This window comes from Rissa tridactyla, chromosome 8 (assembly GCF_028500815.1).
Source record: "Rissa tridactyla isolate bRisTri1 chromosome 8, bRisTri1.patW.cur.20221130, whole genome shotgun sequence".
NCBI classification, from domain to species: Eukaryota; Metazoa; Chordata; class Aves; order Charadriiformes; family Laridae; genus Rissa; species Rissa tridactyla.
Genome location: NC_071473.1, coordinates 37227520 through 37249276, shown reverse-complemented (window position 1 = coordinate 37249276; position 21757 = coordinate 37227520). Strand labels below are relative to the sequence as shown.

The 21757-nt window shown below is 39.9% G+C and overlaps 1 protein-coding gene across 3 annotated transcripts in view; it reads right to left on the bottom strand.

Annotated features, from left to right (window-relative positions):
- Positions 1-21757, bottom strand: part of TGFBR3 (transforming growth factor beta receptor 3) — a 124560-nt gene that overhangs the window by 16213 nt on the left and 86590 nt on the right. For 2 of the 3 annotated variants that reach the window (XM_054211368.1, XM_054211369.1), the window contains exons 6-14: positions 16330-16498; positions 13829-13976; positions 8987-9176; positions 7398-7723; positions 6369-6518; positions 4455-4586; positions 4035-4202; positions 1011-1310; positions 47-167 (exon numbers count right to left, since the gene is read on the bottom strand). In XM_054211368.1, coding sequence (XP_054067343.1) covers positions 47-167; positions 1011-1310; positions 4035-4202; positions 4455-4586; positions 6369-6518; positions 7398-7723; positions 8987-9176; positions 13829-13976; positions 16330-16498 — 1704 coding nt within the window. The remainder of the gene's footprint in view (positions 1-46; positions 168-1010; positions 1311-4034; positions 4203-4454; positions 4587-6368; positions 6519-7397; positions 7724-8986; positions 9177-13828; positions 13977-16329; positions 16499-21757) is intronic. The other variant, XM_054211370.1, reaches the window with a different exon arrangement.

Here is a 21757-nt window from a genome sequence, read left to right as displayed (position 1 = left end):
TATAATATATATGGCTTTATTAAACAGTTCAAGCTCATTTTCATACCTTCTGTTTTTCCTTCATGTGTTATTACCACAAGGGGCTTGGTGAAGGTTTTCTTGTTGTGCATCATGGCCAAGATCATATCCACATTGAGAGAGGTGCAAGCTTCATCAGGAGGGATGCACTGCAGGTGGAAAAAACAGTGTGTGAGGCCAGAGTCACTTGCCTGCCAGGACAGCTGTGCCAGCTGCACAGTTTCCTCATTATCAGTTTTTGGTAAATATTTTGGTAAATATTATCTACTGAAAAAAGAGAAGAATACCTCCAAACAACCCCTGTGTAATGTACTGGCAAAGATAATTCTTAGCTGTGCTTCAGGACACAACATTTGCCTTCATTAAGGATCCCCTAACCTTTAAGAGGTGTTACTATTGAAATTCAGTAATAGTAACTATTTGATCTTAGGATAAATGTTTTCTAAAAATCTGACAGCCAAAACTGTGGCCACCAACACATATGCTGATCAACAATAACAAATCATCTTTAAAAAACCCCACATTTTAAGGGGGATGTGCATAAACCCCAAAGTAAAAATAAATTCCAAATTCTTAGAACACATTCTTTAAAAACTAATTTACAGCCATTTCCATTAGTTATAAAGCAAAATCTGGTAATTCTCTTTTGTAACAATCAGTTATCTGATATTACGCATGTCTTTGGAAACGAAAGCTAATGTTGTTTGTGGTTTGGATATTGATAGCAAAGATAAATCTGAACCACTTGCGTAATAAAAAGCAATTTCTATTTATGCCACGTAACCACCTAATGAAATGTAAACAGTAACTGTAACATTATGCAGTCAAAATGCATAGCATCATAACTCTTATCTATTAAAATCTTGAGCCTAGAAATATCGTGTTCATCACATCAATTCCATAGAAAACAGTTTATTCACTTCAAAGTTCAGATGAAAAAAATATCTTATTTTCACCTAAATCAGAAGTTTAGACTTTAATAAATTACTGACCTTTGGCAGTCCTTGAGTATCTTTGTCTTTATTTGTACACAAAGTCAACTCGCAGTGAAGAAATAGCAGTGAGATGTTGAACATTGGTTTAAACACAAAGCTAAATCTTTTTTTGTCCTTCTGTGCATGTGGTATTGGAAAGTTCACCTTCTCAATGCTGTAGAATTTAACAGATTCATCTTTAGGACAAATGTTTTCTATAATGGTGTAGTCAGACATTCTATCTGGATTTGAAAACGGGGAAACAAAGCATGTTTGAATGGCAAAGCCCAAGGATCTGTCAGCTTTAGTCACGGACACCTGCAGTAAAAAGAGAGAGATGGTGAGATCTCAGAAATGACATTTTTAGTTCACATTTCATTAACATTATCAACAGTTTTTTAAGCAGTTTTCCAGTGCCACTTCCAATCTGAACTATTTTGAAGGCTAAATGTTACGGGTAGACTGTCAAAGTGAGAGACAGAAAATCTTTGGTTTCAAGACCAGCAGCTGTTTAATAGCAAAACCGTGCATAAATACAGCAATCCCTTATCTTTCCGAAAGCAGCAGAAAAACCCAGTCCAGATCAGACACGTAGTTAATGACTGCGAATGCCACCTCAGATGGCACTGCTTTCCTTAGACACACAGACTATAATAAAGCTGTATGGAAGTCAATTATTAATTCCACCTCATTGTATCTCTTTGAAACTTTAATGAAAAAGGAAAAAAAAAAGCAACAGACACAACAGAGAAACACCCCCAGCCAGGAGAGGAATGCAGAGGCAGAAAAGAGGTCATGGTCTGACGTGTGGGTGGCATTCCTGAACTGGGGGGGTGGGGGAGGCTCCTAAAAAGCCCTAATTTCTTGTGAAATGATCCATTTAGTTTACTGTAAGTCTGAAATTCATATTCTTTTATGAAAAATAATGAAGACTGCAAACTTCCTGGGCCCTGATGTTGTTCAGCTGGACTGGAATGCAGACAACAAATTCTACAGAATAATTAGGAAAAAAAATGTAAATGGAATTTGTAACAAATGAAGCATGTTGCTCTTAATAAACAACAGAAGTGATGTGCCTAACCATTAACACTGCCTGATGAAAACAGTTCCACAAGAAATAATTTCGTTCTTAGAAGAAATGTGCCTTAAATGTGTATTTAATCCTTACGTGCTGCATGTATATTTAAGGAAGACCCTGCCAAATTTTCCTGTGCTCTATACAGAAATTTTTGGATGCTGTAAGTTGTGCAGTGAATAAAGGCACTTCTCATTTTTTCTCTCCCTTATGTGAGCAGCAATCAAATTAGAGATGAAGGGATGTGCTGTAGCATCTAAGCAAGAACGACCATCTTCTAAAAAGAACAGAAATAAGGACGGATGAATGAAAGTCAAGCCACAGATACTGACAGATAAACAAGCTGATGGTGTAAACTAGTTAAAAAAGAGATTATGGCACGGAGGACAGGCATACTACAGTATCATGAAATACCATCAGGAAAATAAAAGGATGAATGATATCTCAAGGAAAGAAGAGAACTAAGAGGAAAAGGAGACCAAAATATGATAAGAAAACGACAGTAGAGAAACAAAGGAAAAAAGCCAAAAGATTCAAACACAAAAAACATTTTTAGCAGAGAAGGAAAAGGGAGGTATCGAGTTCTTACAGATTATGACCTAAGCAATTTATGGACCAAAAAACAAAAATATACTTATTAATAACAAAAGCAAAACAGAAACAAAAATGAAAAAAATCTGAAAAAAATCTGTGTCAGCTAAAAAGGGAGTCATAGAAGTTCAAAACAGATACAGATTTTCCACTGTGCAAGAAGGAGAAACAGAAAAAAAAGGCTTCTGCCAGGACAGGTGATGAAGAAATCAGAACATCTGTCTGAATAAACAGTTCCAGCTCCAGAACCAGACAAATTCAAAGAGCTCACAGCCGGGGGATTCATCCCAGATCGCTGAAGGAAGCAGACAGTTTTATCCAAATGAAAAAAATAACGTGTCCTTTATAAACGTATTCTTAACTGAGGGTGACACGCTTTCTTTTTGCTTCAATTGTCTCAAGTACTTTTCACCGGGTAGAGAATGAGGAAGAGACACAGCACACTGAAACAATGAAGAAAACTGCACCAATCTCAAATGGGCCACTACACTTACCATGTGCGGCATGGGCTCAACAAAGAGGAACTAATTTGGGCCGGAGAAACATGGAACAGCACTGCTTCGGTCAATATATTCATTTTCCTGGTCTTACAAGCCCCTAGCTCACCACTCGTGATTCGCTCATCTATAAACTAGTGATACTACTTCATTGCCAATGTTGTATTTATTAATCCATACCTTTATTTAAAAAACGCAAAAATCTGGTCACGTGACTACCTTTAGAAACACTGACTGAATTGGTTTGAAATTCCCCAGATTTCACAAGCAACTTCGCAACACCTGGAAATATTACCAGGTCCAAAATGCATCTGAAGACAAGGGTACCTGGCTGTTGTCTTTGCTGGTCTTATTTATCTAAAGTTGTTGGATCTTGTGTGATAGCATTCAAAAGGAATGTAACTGGTCTAAGTGGATCACAGAGAGATCAGAATCTATATTAACTGTGTAACCCGAGAACACTAGCATATGGAAAACAGACACTTGTAATAATTTTTTGCATGTCTGCATCTTTCAGATGAGGTTCAGCCACATTACTCAATAAAATAGGCCCTGAAGTCTTCATCAGGAAATGCCAGTTCAGAGCAAGAGCTCAGAGACCACCTTTAAGTTCTGCAGAGAAAAGCAGATTTGGCAAGAATGACCAATTTACCTTGTAGTTAAATTCATTTATTTTGCAGGAATCCTTTCGTTTTGACCCAAAACATTGTCCTGATTCTTACCCCATGGTTTCTGTTCTCTGCAGCCACCAAAGCACCTACCTGTCTGGCTAAAGCAACTGCACAATGAGACCTTTCAACTGATGAGAACAGATCTGGCTCTGCTGCACGGCCTTGCAAAATATTTCCGTTAGTTTGAAAGCTTTTTTCAGTTTGTTACCTCTACATATATTGGCCCATTCTCAGCAACAGAGAAGAGTCCCTGGGAGGGAGCGAGGAACAGGTCTGTTTTGTACAGCTCCATGTTGAAGGTCACATTGGTGATGTGTGGCTCAGGAGGCCAGAACATGCCTCTGTCATCCTCTGGCTGGTGCAGCGTGCAATTAAACTGAAATGAAAAAAACTCAAACAATACAAATACATTCTGAGTTGGGAGTGGCGGCTGGTTAAGGACGAATTTGGAGTGCCCACCCACATCCCATCAACTTAGTGCAAATCCTCCACAGGGCCACAAGAAATAGAAGTGAGAGAAATGTGTTAAAAGACAAATTAATTGCTATAGAATTAGTGTAATTTATGAAGAGTTCCTATTACAATAGGCATTTCTCTATTGTCAGGTGCAAACCCGAGAGTAACATACCGCTATTTCAGGCCAGCTCGAGAAAGCAACTTCTCCCTCATCAGCATCCCCTGGAAATCCATTATCACCTGATTCCATGTCATCATCATCAAAGCCGCTGCTTTCAGCTGGCGATGACAGCTGAATGACAATCTGCACAAAAGGTATCGCAAACGCATAAAATTAGGTGATAACTGAGCATTCTCTCGTCATGGTTATTATTTTCTCCTCTCTCCAGAACAATGCAAAGGCCAGAAGAAGCGCACCAGCTAAGCAGACGGTGAAAACACGTCTTAAACAGCTTTGTGCTGTGCATGTAAGACATGTAGGTTATATTTAGAGAATGCCCCTTAGTTTTTTTCCAGAATTCAGAGCCAGTAAAGACACCAGTCTGGGTGCTGGTGTCTGAATGAGAACCCTAGCATTTCCATTCTATTTGTAGTATTTCTATAACCAACACTGGAAAAAGAAACCAGTTTCTAAAGTGATTTTTTTGCAACTTGCAGTTTTCCTTAATGCGCTCACAGAAAATCACTGAAAGTATTAGGGTCATTAATGGATTTTCTCTTCTGTCATTTGCATATTTTTTTCAGAAATGTACACCCAAAACCACGATGTCCCTTTCTTCATTTTTCTGTTGTTTTGCTCTGAATTTCTACTGCTTTTTTTTTTTCCCTCCTCTGCACACTTCTCCATTTCTTCAACTGAAAATTCCTGGTTTTGGTTTCCAATATTCTACGCTCTGCTTCTGTATGCCCTGCAGCTCCTCAGCTAGCTCCCTCCCTTCCAGGACTTCATCTTTGTTTTCTTGGACATAGAGCAACTGCTAAGAAGTGACATATACACTCTTTGAGACTCCACTGCATGGGGTTTATTTTTTAGGAGAAACATTCCCACATTCTGAGATATACCATACATGATTTGGAATTTAAGTGAGTAGCCAAGACTATTAAAAGATACGATGGAGAGGAGGCAAATATCCATTTTAGTTCGAGCCATAATAGAATATAGGGACAATGACAGTATTTAGCTCCACACACGTGCAGTTCTGTAGTTTGGAGATGTTTCTATCCACAGCCTTGGTTTGGGACTGTTTCTAAAGTTAGGTGCTACAGACTTGCCAGTATAGAACGGTTTTACCCAGGCAAGGTCAGATCAGATTGCTTTAGCTGTGTTTGGGTTGGACCACAGGCTTTCCATCATTTGCCAGGGTTACTTCTCTGTACTGGAAAGCTCCAGCAAGAGAAACGTGTCATTACCTTCCAACCCAGATTAGCTGCACTGTACTCAAGCTCATAAGCTGAGCCAGTCTGGAAACAGTCGCTTAGAACCTAAGTGGGCTCCTTAGCATCATCACTCATATACAAATACTTGGAGTCCCTTCATCACATATATCAACTGATAGCAAATATGAATCCAAATTATAAGAGAGAAGCATGAACAGATAATGTCTTTTCCTCACATTTTGAAAGCCTTTTTCACACACAATTTTGGAAAAAAGAAAGTTCACTTAAAATAATTCAGCATATGAATTAAATGGTATTGCTTTGTGCAATCACAAACCTTCATTCCTATTCCTCCTTACAGCTACGTAGCACTGCTTATGTACCAGTACATCAAAGCTGCATAGCGAAAGCTGGTACAACTTCTCCGAGATTGGTACAGATGGTCCCCAAAGTGCAGCCATGCAGTTTTATAAAAGTATTTAACTCCAACTCCTCCTTTTTCCTTTGGGATACTATCTCTCCACAGAAGCACACTGAATGTGCAGCCTTCATACCTGCTTGAATACAGGGCCTGTAGCTGCAACGAGGTTTGAGCTAGACAGGAAAAGATCAGGATGCCCCCTTTTTGCTAAGACTAAAGCTAACTACAATGGCTTCCTTGTACCCCTATGATGTGCAGCGCAAAGGCTCCTCTTTGTAAAATACTCACAGAGTTAAAATAAACAATCTTGTTGAAGATATATGCTGTCCGAGTCCCACATTTGTTCAGCAAAGACTCCAAAATGAAATGGGTACCATTCATCCTGGCTTTGCAAGAGTGATCCAGCAGCGAGAGTTCTGTCCTTGTGTAGCCGCTAGCCTGAAACAAAGGCGTTTTGTGAGTGGCTGAAACACAATTGTGTCAGGCTCTTGCTTAAAGTGCAGCTCAGAATACTGCTCATGACTGCTGAGAGGAGGAAGTGAAGTTCATTGTACGGACATCCAGGGAAGGTCACTCTCAAAATGCTGTTATACATGACAGACAGGGAATAAATGTAACATGGAACAAAGAAAACAACAGGTTCATTATTAATCTGCTGATTAATAATGCTGACTCTGTTTAGTCTGAAATGAGCTAAAAATGCTGTCTGTATCAGGCTCCTTTCCACAATGCAAATGGACACAAGCAACCTGTCAGCTGGTAGATGGTAAAGAGATCTATTCAAGTCTCACACAGCTATCAAAAGCAGCTTCTTTGTACTTTGGAGATTAAAAACTCAGACTGATGGTCGAGCACAGTAATTTTTTGACAGAACCAACCCTGCAAAACTTTCATCAGGAATCCCTCTACAAACTATCATATTGTTGGGAGGAGGAAACATGACCCTAAGTTATAGCAAGGAATATCTACAGTAAAGTTTCCTCACCAAACTATTTTTTTGGGGAGCTGGGTGGTGATGCCTGTAGATCTTAAAATGTTTTTTTTTTGATTGAAATACAAATAGGAAAAATTTTTTCACTGAAGAGGTTATCAAGCATTGGAACAAGCTACCCAGGGAAGTGGCTGAGTCACCATTCCTGGAGGTATTTAGAAGACACATAGATGTCGCACTTCCGAACATGGTTATTGGTGGACTTGGCAGCGTTAGGTTTACAGTTGGACTCAATGATCTTAAAGGTGTTTTCCAACCCAAATAATTCTATGATTCTATGAAACAAAATGGACTGCCCAAATTTGAGAATAAGAGATCACACCAACCTGCAGAGAGTCTTTTTCTACAGCTACTGTCATGACTTTCTCATCGCACTTTATTGACAGGGCTACACCAGCACTGCCCTGAACCTCTTCCGGTTCTTTGTGTTTCGAGAGGGAATGCTCAAAGTCATGATTTATTAATGTATCCACTGAATCCCTAGATGGGAAGATTCCTTCTCCCACTGTGTCATGCCTTCCTCTGTTAATGTGAAAAGGAAAAGTCAGGCCATCACTTAACGCAGGATTCTTTGGGGCAGGCAGTGGGTTTGCACCGAGCAATTCTGTCAGCTCTGGAGGAAGGGAATGGTCTTCTTCATCATTCATCTCTTCTAAAAAAAAAAAAAGCAAGGCGGGGGGGGAGAAAGAACATTAGGTTATTCAATAATTTTCATAAAAGTCTTCAGAACTAATCATTTTCATACAAAAAAAGAGTATTATCCAGAAAGGAAGCTCTTGAAGGACATCCAGACCAGCATCTTTGTACTTTTCAGGTAACTAGCCACAGCTCCTCCACTAAGGCTTTAGTTGTTACCGAGGTATCTAATCTTGGTATATTTAGTCCCTGCTATATATCTGCCTCACTAAGAGTTGAAAATGAGCCTTGAGGAGTGGGCCTATTAAATGCAAAAGGCAACCACAGAGGTAAAAAAACATCCCATTCAGCAAATACACTATTTTAATGCTGCTGAAATAGCCTAAGTACAAATCATTGGGTGAAATTCTGCCATTACCTGCCCTATCATGAACTCAGTCACTCCGCTGTTGTGGAGCTACTGACATAACCAGAGTGAAGTTAAACAAGAGTTAACTTTGTTGGGAGTAAATGAGAACACTATCTCCTGGCTCGTACACACGACTGCTCAGGACAGAAATCTCAACATCTGGCCCAAGCAGATAATTATCTGTAACCCATGAGAGTGCAATTGATAAAATTAATGTGAACATAAGCTTTATCAAAACAGCTAAACAATATTTTCATTGATTGAAATTCAGAATTAGTGAAAAAGCAGATGCAACACCACTAGCTTCAATGGACCCAGATATCTTTACATCAGCAGAGTACATTTAGACTTCAGCCAAATAATTAGATTTTTTTTTTTTTTAACAGTTGTATTTATTCCATTTGCTCAGATTTTTTGGTAAGCCAGTTTCGTCTGTAAACAATTTAAAAGTTTATTTAATTTTCTCAAGGAAACATTATGCCGATACTTTGGGGAAAGAAAAAAATAAATTAATCCATGCTGGATTTATTAACTAACGAGCTATTCAGTTGCTGAAGTCTCTTCCAGTGAACGCTGAGCATGGTCAGCTATAACGGCCTGTGAGTTGGATAAACTATAACCATTTAATTCCACCAACATTGCAGGAAATAACACAATTTGCCTGGACTTTTCTCATCAAAAAGCCACAGATTATTTTTTTTAACCAGCATTCATAGATATTACTAGAATTCTTGATGATGAGCAGTGAAAGTAGTGCAAGCCCCCACAAAAAAGCTTCAGAACTGAGAAAGCACCTTTCAAGCCATCATATTCCTGGAAATACAAGATATATTTTTTTCTATATGCTAAAAGTCCATCTTTCAAGCTTACCTGTATCTTCAAGCTGCAGATGAAATCTGTTAGCAACAGGAGCTTTTGTGTAGGAAGTAACTGGACTATAGTTATGCTCATAAGCCCACTTGATCAAACTCTCATGCGATGAGGGAATGTCAGGTATTACTGATTTACTCATAGTCATGGATCGTTCCGTTTCCTTTCCAAAACCAATACTATTTGATGTCTGCAAACAAAGAAGAACTTGGTTCATGATTTACCATTTAAGGATACTTAAAATGGAATAGTGACAGTGACTGAACATGTTTTTTACTCTATTAAATAACAGCAAACTGAGAACACCTGGGAAATAAACCAAACTCTGCCACCTTAGCCACAGAACTGCTGCACACATGGAGAAAAGCCCCCCCTTCCCCCTGGCCTCTGCCTGGAGTACAATAAATCAAAGTAGTCAGAAACTGTTAATCCCTAAGCGAGACACGGACATATTTACAGCCATTTGTATAATGCCATATTTGCTTCAAAACTGAGTTTAAATGACTTCTGAGGTGAGGTGAACTCAAGATGACAACTGATTTTCCAAATGTCCCCTTAATTTCTTTGATTAGAGCACTTCTTAAGCTACATATGGGGAAACCTTGGTTCAAATGAGCATTACTGAAAAAGGCAAAACACAGCATGCTCATGAAGTAGAGCTGACACCTTTATGCTTTAAAGTCAGCTAGCACCGAGGACAATCTGTGCCTCTCTGAATGCGCGTCATACTAGAAACATTGTGTGCCTCCTGCAAAACGCTGAGTATGTTAAACAGGACTCAATTAAATGTTTAATAAAGCGATAAGTGAGAGCGTGTACATTTATGCAAGGCCAAACTACTTAAAAGATAACATTTATTTTCTGCACACAAATAGAATTTAAAATTCAATTTACAAAAGCAGTTTTACACAAACACATCAATACAGCAAACTCATAAATGCACTTGCCGACCTCTTCGTCTTATTATTAAATAATTTACAAATAACGGTTCGTCAAAGTTGGCCATGGAATACAGATGAGTCACACAGTCAGTTAGCTTTCGCTTTACTGTAAACGTTTTGCAAAATTTCAAATTTTGTTGTCCAAATGGGCAAGTCAAAAGAATATAACAAACATGTCTAGCTGTTAGAGGGGCAGTTAGAAAATATTCACTGGTATTACACTTTAACTTGCTTTTAAGTGCTTGGCATCTTAAACTTAAACATGTATTCACACAAAGCTAAATAGACACATATTTATTTTTACATGCACAACATTACCATTATCACTACAACAATCACGTCAATGACTACAGAACAAGCTGAACATACACACGGCAGGAAAGGCACGACCACCCACTTCTCAATGATTCCCGCAGTGTGATTAAATGCATTTTCTATATGCAGATGATACTATTGAATGCTCTACAGCAAACACGTTTATTTCCACGCCTGATTACTTTCATCATATAGGCTGCATTTATTTATTTTAAGACCCCATTGGTTTCCCTCAACGTGAACAAATCTTAATTGTCTTTCACTCTAGAATGTCAAAAGACTGACTGTACTGATATCTTTTGCCCAGATTGCTTTTAGGCAGTGGTCATAGGGACCTGCTGCCCAACATCACAGAGCTCGGTTGCACCTCTGTACCTGACCTCAGAAACGGAGCTTTTGAACGAACCAGTGAATACAGCTCAGGACGTCCGTCAGTCCCACCGGAATGGCACGGTTTACTTTTAGCTCCCTCCCTCATTTCTTCCTAATGACCCAGTCCTGCATCCTTTAAACACTCACAGCTTCAAAACCGAAGTTAGAGGGAATTTTAGTTGCAGAGTGTCTTGGTTTGAGGATACTGTTACCAGTACAATTACCAACAACTAGCAAAGGCCACTGAAGATAAGAAACAAAAAGGAAGCAATAGGTATCCTAAATTTTAGTGCCTAATTACTGTTTTGGATCAAATAATCTTTTATTCTTCAACAGATACAAATCTGGTCATGATTTATCACACATTTTCGTATTACCACACAGCTTTGACTGGTTGGAACTATTATTCTATCCCAACTTTGCTGGATCTCCCTCTCTGCTTTCCTTTTCTTTTTTGTCATGAGGAGGCAGCTGAACAAATATTATCTCAGAATTTTACTGTCCTAGCTGGCACCTGACCATTTCCAGGGCTTGTTTATGCCTCTCCACTCCACGCTGAGCCTCTAAATGTTCAGTCCTGCATCGCCTCAATGAAACAAAACCGAGCATAAAGGCTTGCAGGAATAGACAGACCTTCCTTCATTTGCCTGCCCTGCCAACACCGTCACTCGCAGTGTATGAAACCAGGCAATCAGAGCCACCCACTAACCTACTCCGAACAGAGAGAGACCATTTCAGAAACCGGTGGGCAGTTGTTCTCATGTGAAGAACAGCCCCTCCAAGCTTTTGAAACACTCGCAGGGTTGTTCTGTGCATTTCACCTCTCTCGCTCTTTGCCCCTCAACACATTTATTTTCTTTCTGCAGTTTGGCTTCTTCTTCCACTGGGGAACCCACAGCTTTGTAAAAGGACACCGAACCCAAAGGACCAGATAGTCCACAAGCACAGAAACACACGAGCACCGCACGGGAGCTGATGTAAGGACAGACTGCACACAGGGGTTAAACACAGCCTGGGAGGAAAGTGGTGCGTGTGAATTATGTGCAATTACTTTACCTAAACTATTCCCATTTTAACTTGGTTTTGTGTCCATTCTATTTCAGAGTTTCAAGAAACACAGCAAGCTGGGAGATGAGCTAGATGACCTAAAAAGCCTTTTTCATTTTTTGTCTATGAACTTAGACCTTAATAACTCACAGTCCTGGGTTTGAGGCAGCTTAGCGCTAACCTTTCCCTCTCGGTTTGCCAATCCCCTCAAGACAATTCTGATTCGTACTGAGGGCAAGAAGTTAGGAAAATTGAAGTGCATGGAACTGATTCAACTAATAAAAAGAACATTGTGAAACATTACCTAATTGTTTAGTAATGTTTTTATGCATTGTCTAAATTTGGGCTTGGAAAGACGGCCTTCAGCTTAATAGAGATATGAACAGATCCTAAATACTGGATGTACAGGCTTTTTAATGACACGGAGGTGTTTAGTTCCCTCCCACACTCCCCTCTAAATAAAGGGGAACAAACACACATTCAGAAAATTAAGCATCTATATAAATGAAGCAATATAGCAAACAGTTACTCACAAATCCTAACATAAATATACAAAGTCTTTTATATACTGAAGTTTCCATATATAGTATTACTTTCTCTTTTTGTTAGTCTAAATAAAATGTTACCTTCCACCCCTCGTTACAGAAAGAATTTTCACTTACACTTTTTACTTATAACTTTCAATAATTAATAAAGAACTTTAAAAAGAATAGCAGCCTTGCTTTTCTATACTCAAGTGCAGTACTTGAGACACTTTAAAATCCTCTAGAATTCCTCTCCTTGAAAATTCATCATCCATAAAGAGGTAGCTTCATGGATATGAAATATGGTACTTTAACTATCTCAAAGCATGAAGTGAACTAATCCACAATTCTCTGCCCTCTGCAAGCAGACCCATATAGGCCTAAATATAGAGTGGTGAATTTTATGTAATAACCCAGAATGAAACTTTCAAGTCAAGCATTGGTTTTTGCCCTTCTGCTCACAAGTGCAGTAATCCTGGGCAACTAACCTTGACCTTCCTCTTTAAGGGTTGATTATTTAGGACCCATAGAATGACCAGAACATCCTTTCCTATCCGTAAGATAAAGATGTATCAGGGATCAAAAGGTAACATAATTTGTTTCCTTTTATTTCCCTTACTCTCAAAATCTAGCATGAAATCCTGCCTACCAATCTGTCCTCTTAGAAGATTTAGATCAAGCATCCTTTGGATCCTATCAGAATTGCCCTTGCACACATTAAAAGGAGAAAGCTACTAAGCAGAGTAAGATTCTTATAAAGACAGATAGCTGGAGTTTGAAAATATATCTGAGTTACTGCAAAATTGTTAATCAGGAGGCCACTGGGTGGTCCTGAGCAAACATTTGGTTCAACTGTACAACATGCTCCTAACTGATCGCTTAAGACAGAAATAGGCCACACATTTATCGGCTGCAAGATCAGTCCAATTTTATTTATTTCTTTATTTCAGAGCAAGGGAAAACACATTTTCTTAGTAGAAATGCCGCTGAGCAAGAAAGCCTGTACAAAAAAAAAAAATCATTCTGAATCAGAACCTTCAATTATGTGTAAGTATAGTTTCAGAAGTTCAGCTTTAGAGATCCTGGGTTTAATTTTTTAAAAACTTATTATTTGCAGTCCGAGGAGAGGTGACCAAACACTTGCTGGGGACAGAAGTACTGGCAGGGAAGAGGGCTACAGAGTACTACAACCACAAGTGGAAGGAGTAAGAAATTTTTCACTTGTAAAGGGACATGGGTGTGTGTCGCATATCGAGGATTATCCATTCTGCACTCATAGGCATCTTTCCAACTTCTGAGATGAACCTGTAGATCCACTCACCAAAGTAAGAGCAAAAAGGGAGATGAACATCCAACCGGGTGTTTAGGGTTCTTCAACAGAAGTCGAAAAGACATAGACCCTAAATCCTTGCACTAACCACCTGGCTTGGCTTCTGTGATGTGCTGGTCAGTTTAATAGCCCATATATTAAAAGTTAATGAGAAAAAAATATATAGTTTCTGTATTTACTCCTTGGAAGGCAGTAATAATTAAAAAAGCAGCTAAGAGAGAAAACATTCAGAAATCAATATGATCTAGCACTGTATCACATTTAAATGGATTCCATACTGTTGCAGCAAAAAAACAAAGGTGCCTTAACTTACAATCACTTCCAGCTTTCCCTGGACATCATGCGACTTGATAACCCAATTGACAGACTTTTTACACTTGAGGATAAGTACGACGTCTCTGACAAGTTTGGCGCCTGGTTGAGATGGTTTAATGTCAACAATTATATCCACCTGGAAAGCACTGCATGTGGAAAATAGAGAGAAAGTTAGACCAGAATGCCAGAAATTTTCAGCTATCAACCTTCTTCCAATCCATCATGTTTCCACTGTCTGGCCAGCTGATTAAAATGCTGGAGATTATCCCAGGCAACACAACATGTGCAAAACAGATTGTTATTCCTCATACGCTTAAATGATTTTGCATAACAATAGAAACAAATACTTTTTAGACAAATAATACTTTTGTCTCTTGTTTACAAGTAGCATGATGTTCATTTCAACTATTACTTAGAGCAGGTTAGTTATATGACTAGCAATTTGCTTTATAAAGTAAATATTGTTTTCTTATTTCAGTGCGACAGCGTCTAAATATTGCTGTTTCAGTTTCCTCTGGCTATAACTGTATTAAAGCTCAAAATAATACCTTTAAAAAGGCAAACAGACAAATTAAGCAGGTTAATACCAAAAAAATGCATAAATACTATATTGGGGAGTGTCTCTGCCTCGGTAGTTAAATTGTGGAAATTACTTTGCATAGGATCTTGCGTGTGTTGAGGAATTAAGCCATGTATTCAGTTTCCAATACTTCTGGATAAATACTTACTTTAAAAAGAAAAGAAAAGAAAACAGATGTTCAGCCTACTCCTTGCTGGAAAATAGATGAACACTATCCAGATTTTCAAGATCTCAGTAAAATAAGTAGAGCAAATGGCTTTGTACCCATCAATAACATCTCATCGTGCAAAAAAAGTGGTTTCAACAGAAAACCCTTTACTTCCAGATCATCTTATGGGGCCACATGTCACAAGAACGTGCCCATCCCCAAGTAACAGGTTTCAACTAATATTCTGCACTGAGACTTAGTGTATCTTGGGACTTCCGTTTCCCCTCCTGCAGTTTTACACATGCCCAGCTCAGCTTCTCTATGTTTCTTTGTGGATATAAACTTTGTAAAGATAGCTGTGGATAATACATAACACTAAGAACGAAGCAAGAGGAATTTAACTTATTACTTTTTTACTTTTAATAACAAAACATTTAAACATTTTGCAGTGTTATCATCTGAAAAACAAATTCCTATCTACTACCAGCCAAAGCCAAAAGTCCAGAGGGCTTGGAGATGGGGCTGTCATTGCGTAACTCTGCAAGGGACTTGGGACGATGCTGATGCTAAAGAACAGCTCTGTTCAGGATGGGGCTGCAACTCTCTCCACACAGAGGCAGATCATTTGCACTTACCTACTGCGCTTCCACTACATCTCAGAGCTTCCTTACTCTCCCAAGGTTGGTAGGCAAGAATAGTCTCAGGCTCTGGATTCACCATCTTGCAATGAGATCATTACTCTTCTTGCAAAGACCCCTCCCCTCCCACCTCTGTCTCCCTGTGTGATTTCCTCATTAGGGATGGGATGTGCTCAAATGTAACTGCAGGAGGAGCACGACTGGACAATGCTGGATATCCAGTGTCTGCAGTATGCAGACTGGATTTTAAGTCTACCTTATCTCTCATGAAATTGTACTTCTTGCAAAAGGGAAAACCATCTAAGTTTCATAGCAAATTTTTGTTCTAGCAACCATACTCGGCACTTATGAAGAGCTTTTCCAGGTATGACTATCTAAAGCAAATGCCATCCACGTGCTCCCACTAAGACCTAGGAGAAACCAGCAAAGGATCAATGTTTTAAACGTCTTATCTTCCAAGGTACCTTTGACAATTTAGATAATCCTCGTAACATCTACAGAGAGTTAAGTAGTTTTCCCTAACCACTAGTTAGAAACTTTTTTGGTCAGGGGACCACTGTCAACCCTTAACGTTTCTCGCAATTGTCAGACTATCCCTTAAACTCAACTGGAAACTTGACAGAAAATACTGTTATGATTCTGCAGACCAACTGTGGAACAATTACCGTGGACTGGAGATCACTTGCAACCTCTGGAGCACTGTTTGGGAGCCACTGCCCTAGGCCTTGCTGCCAGTCATCCCTACCTGTGACAGGTCAAGATTACTTTTAACCTCTCTCTCACATCCTCCTACAGTGTACCCATCTTAAACCCTGTCCGTCAGATGCTGCCCTTATTCATATTCTGTTATTCACCTTATTCTTGGAAAAATGCGATTGATTGAGCAAGAAGAGGGGCAGGATACAGTCCGCAAAAAACGTTTTTTGCAGTCTTGTCCAGAAAAATCCTGGGATCGTGAAGCAGAATCCAAGATCTTTACACACTGAAGAATTGATTTCTATTTAAGGCAAAGTACTAAGGTCCAAGCTCTTCTCATAAGGATGAAATGGCTACTTTCAGTTCATTTTCAATAGACAGGTGAAATCTTTAGCTGTGATTTCAAGCAGATTTAGTCTATTTAGACAATACTTTACCTGTATGGATTGGAATTTGGAGTGATTAGTTCAATGATATGAACTTCTCTTTCTTGGACTAAGTTAGACATAAGGCACCCCTCTGCTGTTTTTGGTTGTAGATATCCCGCAAGGTAATTTAAAGATAGAAAGTTCTTTTTTATGTTGCACGAGGGAGGAAAAACTTGATCTGGAAGAGGAAAAAAAAAAAAAAAAAAGAATACATACACCCTTACACATAGTTATCAGCTTACATGCATGTATGTACTGTCTACTTCAGTGTGGCACTATGTTTTATGATATAGGTCTTTAGGCTAAAAGGTATATCTATTACCTATCATAAGCACTTATGACAAATCAACATAATATTTAAAGGGAGATCACTGTTGCAACAACACACCACATCTCTGATGTAAAACAGAAACCGTTCACAGATTTAAATATTTAATAAAAGAAAAATCCCTACAAAGAAATCTGAAAACAATACTGAAGCAAAATATGTGAGCATTTTTCAAAAGGAATAAAATACATTTAACTTGTTCCTTGCATCTTTAAAAAAAAGATTTCTTTCTTTTGAAATTAACTGATAGAAAACTTCTGTGATCAATTCTTTCTCCCTTTAGAAATGTTTTATTCCTTTTATTATAAACCTAGCATACTTAAGAGACTACAGAAAGTATTTTCCATTTCCTTACTCAATATATTCTTCTATATATTTTTTAGTCAGTGTTGTCCAGAAATACTGCAGTTCTCTTGAGCACAGAAAACTGAATATAGCAAGAAAAGGATGAAATCAGTTGTTGATGTTAAGGAAGCCTGACCACAATATCCATAACTGAAATGAAGAAATTCTAGAGTAGATATTCAATCTCTTTGTTTGGTTTTAACTGCCTAGCTGATCACAAGCATTAACTAGCATACAATGCAAAACATAAAAACTAGTCACTTGGTATGACGTTCTTATGCACAGCCTACATTGCTGTATGCCAAGAAGCAATATTTCCACTGAAAAATAGGAATAGATTGTATTTCTGAGATAGCTTTATATATGAATTGTCATAATACACAGAAGGACTAAGTATCATGTTCAAAGACACAAAGTCCTGTAAGAATATAATTCCAAATGGCTGGCTCTTTGACCTTTGCTTTACAAAGGCGGCTTTCCTATTAAGGTCAGTAGCAAGACAGAAAAAAGAAAAAAAAATCAAATATAATGGATTATGAATGCAAAACTGTGGACGAACTCTTAAAAGCTGAGCTGAGACCACTGTTAGCATTTGCTCCCTAAACGAGAGCTGAAATGTCACCCCTGAAGTGCATCTGCGTGTGGTACACAACTCCGCAGGGAGACCAGACTCCTGTGACCCCAGCCGCTGCAGAAACAATTAGGGGAGTTTCTTCTCCTGATCCTACACAAAGTAGCCTTTGAATGTTAACCTTGACATCTTCCCTACAGAATCTATGAAAGCTGTATGAGGCTATAAGTATTCATACTGCCCAAGCAAAGTGCTCCTCTAACATCTGGTATGTGCTCTGCCAGATCAGCCTTGAACGCAGCTGCAGCTCTGCCAGCTCCTCCCACAACAGCAGAGAATGGAAAATGATCCCAAATGGTCTACGCTGAGCTTGAATTTATATATATACACATACACACACAGACAGAGATACTAGGTATTTGCTTCTCTGCTGCCGTACAACACAATTCAAGCCGTAAAATAACAGCCTGTGAGTAGTGTGTGGATAATTACCACACATGCTATCGTTTGCCATCGCAAAGAACTTGGTTCCTGCTCCTGGCACTTCCATTAAACGTCTCTGGAGCTCTCAAGAACGGCTGCTCCGGCTGCCACCAGCACAGAGGCTCCCCAGCCTGGGCCTCCGCTCGATAGCACGCTTTTCCTGTGCACCAAACTTTAACTCTGTCACTGGCTACCTGATGTACAGATTTACCTCCCTCCTTCAACAAAATGTATTTACTCTCACCCGCGCCAGTTACCAAGATCTGGGCTGGAAGAGAAAAGGGGATCCATTTAATCTTTCTTTCCTTCTTTTTTTCTTTTCTTTTTTAGTTTCAGGGCTGTCTACTTACTTTGGAAAGGGACTGCAGGTGCCTGCAATCAATTAAAAACCTTGCTAAACCAGCCAGCAAACAGTCATCTTATGGACCCTGTGCCTCTCCAATCTCCACAGACTCCCAATATGGAATCAGACACGAGGTTGTGCTGTGCGAAGCATCTGGCAGCCGCCTTCCCCTCCGGCTGGTGCCAGGCTGCTCGCATGGAGGAGGATTGCACACTGGGATCTGTAGTTTCTGTGGGCAGCACCTCCATTTTACAGACGAGGACAGACACCGTCTGCTCTATTCTGCACAAATTAGGCGTCACTCACAGGCTCTTGGCTAAACTGGATAAAAGTTGAGTATCCCAGCTTAAAATCACGAGGTTTTTTTGTGAAGATGAGCGCCGTTAACCAGGTGTCGCTCTCCAGGACAGGCGCCCTGGGCAGCAGCAGTTCGCTTCAGCAATAAAAATGCCATCCAAGCAGAGCTTTGCTTTTCAAAGACTGAGCCGGGGGATAAGCGAGGCGCTTGGGATTTTCCTCAGCCACTCTGATGGCGGGGCTTTTTCATGTGTATTTTGCAGTATACTAGCCCATAGCACAATGGAGATCAGAACCTTGACTGACATTTAATGGCAGGGTAGAAACGCGAGCAGGAAAAGGGCTGCAGCGGTCTCTGGAGGGAGGGTGGAAGCTCTCAGCGGTACTCACCCCCAGCAGGACGCATAGCTAAAGCCTAACACAACAGAAGCACGCACAAGGAATAAAACCAAGCAAGCCCAGTGTGCAGGGTACGTGCACCAGTGTGTACGGGCCACAAATTCAGTCAGGACTGAAGCTCCAGCTTCTGTCAGGACAGGAGCACAGTGTTACTGTCTGTAAACAGACTGTACATTTTCCAGCCGAGTTATTGTTATGGTTGACTACTGTTTTATTTTTTTTTCTTATTTAGCTAAGAAATGTGTTGAAATTAGGCTCCCTCCAGGCTAGCACATCTGCCCTGGATTTACACTGGTGGCACTGGATGCATTAGGTAACATTTAGCTAACTGCTAAATCTTCCTGACTTGTACAATCCTATCTTATTGAAGCATGAAGGAATTAAACTGACTTCTGCTGAAAAACGTGTACTAAGATCACTTTCACCATGAGCAGGCCAGCTTTCTAGAATCTGACAGTGATTATCACGGCAATCACTTTGCCGTCTCCTTCACTACACAAATCAGAGCAAGAACGAGAACCCCACTTCTTGTGCCCCCTTCCTCCAAACCCTCATTCTGGCCCCTGTAAGTTCTCACTGTGCTCACCATCCCTGCTCTATCTGATCGGCCGCTCTTCCGAATCGAGAGGACTGGGATGCACTTGGCCCTGACCCAGTTTGCTAGCTCGCTCAGCTGCCTTTCATTTGCAGCTTCAAAAGTGATTTCAGAGACCCATGGCGTCAGAAACAGTTTTATTCTATGAAAGATCACCCCTTTTCAGATCTTTTCTCTGGCTTGCATTTTCTGCATGCTGTATTCAGCTACAGCCTCGACTTCTAAAATGTTACATCTTCCAGTTTCATATTTTTCTAACTTGCATGAAGCTTTAACATAGACAATTACATGAATACTGCCATTAAATTCTGTATTGGTCACATAGAAAGGAACTACTTCACATGACCACCAATGCATTATCAGCAATACTAGCTCTGATTCACAGACTGGCAACTGAGGGCATCCGACTAAAGCACTTGAGGAGTGTGAGATTTGTATGAAAAGCCTGAAATGTCCATCGGCATACACTGTGGTTTGTGGAATCCAGGGATTCCATCATTCACTCTGCAGAGAAGCAGACCAGGTCCACGTCCCACGTGGTTTCCATAGAACTCCTCGCACGACTGCTGCAGTTCAAGAACTGACCCTCTCCCCACCCCTGAACACATGCATAACCCCCACACATACTCACTCTTCTGCCAAGAATTTAAATCAAACTCAGTTACAGCTGAGCTGGTTTGTAGGAGCCTTCTCAGAAACTGTCTATTTTGGTCGCCTGCCAAGCTCCATTTTGTGTACTCACTCCTAATTAAATTGTGTTTTAACACATTCTAAAGATGATGCAAAGCTCTCCTATTTAGCTGCTTCGTTTGACTGGAGACGTGCAAATCACCAAACAGAATTTTATCTGTTTTTTGACATATCTAATTAAATGTTCATCTCTGCAACGCGGAGACCACTACTCCCATGTATACGTTCCAAGAGCACTTTAATAAGCTAATAAATATATTTCTGAATGATTTTCTGGCATTAAAACCCAAGACTGATGCCAAGTAGAACAAAAATCACGCAGGGGAATCCTGTACAAATTTGGCAGGCTTTGGATAAAACCAACACAGGCATGTTCCGATTTTGGGGGGCAAGCCTCATGCTTTAGGAAATCAAATGATCAGATACAGGTGGTTAGGAAAGAACGTTTTCTCCACAGAAGGTTTTGGGTGGGTTTTTTTGTAGCCAACTAGTTCAGCTATGCAGGAGTTTCTCTAGAAACATTGCTGAAGTACTACTAAATTAGGCTGCTAGTGCTACTAAATGCTGAGCCCACCAGTACTCCTTGGATATTGATAAAATATTCTATTAATTTCTACTTTTCCCATCACTGAACTTCTTGAGAGACAACAATTAGTTTCAAAATACCTGGACTACTACCTGCAATGCAAATCAGTTCCAGTTGACTTTTACCAGCCTTTATTCTCGCTTTTGGTTTAGCCTAAATCTGGATGTTTGCTTTAGCCTGAACTTGGATGACATCTTCAAAAAACAAAAAAAACCAGTGAATTGCAGGCCATCAGGTAAAGAACACTGACAGCTTAAAACATCCCATACCTGCGAAAAAGAAAAATTTCACCCCCAACCTTCCTGCACAATTGAGGAAAGTCTGCTCTCCCTGCAAAGTTCCTTTTACTAACTATACATTCTATTTTCCAGAAAATTAACTTGAACAGAGATAATTAGGGCATAAAGACTCCTGAACCAACTGCCTTGCTCCAAGAATATAGTGAAGAGAAGAGCCTTAGCTCTTGTGTTATCCATGGTTCATGACCAGCTCAGGTGGAACTCCGCTGCAGAAGACATGCTATGTGACCAGCAGCCAGCTGAGGGAAAGCACAAGCCAGAAGGTGCTGCAGAAGCTCATATTGTTAGTCTGCTCCAACATTGCTCAGCTACAGAGCTAAAAGCCCAAACGCCACCCTAATGCGGGCCTGTGAAATCCCTGAGGAGCTGGAGTCCTCTCCCACCTCCTAGGCCACCTGATGAATTTGGCATGCGGCTCACGGGGACACGAAATCTTGCTCCTTGAGATGAAAATGCACAAGGACATCAGACTGAGGCAACTTACGTTGGTGAAGAAAGCAC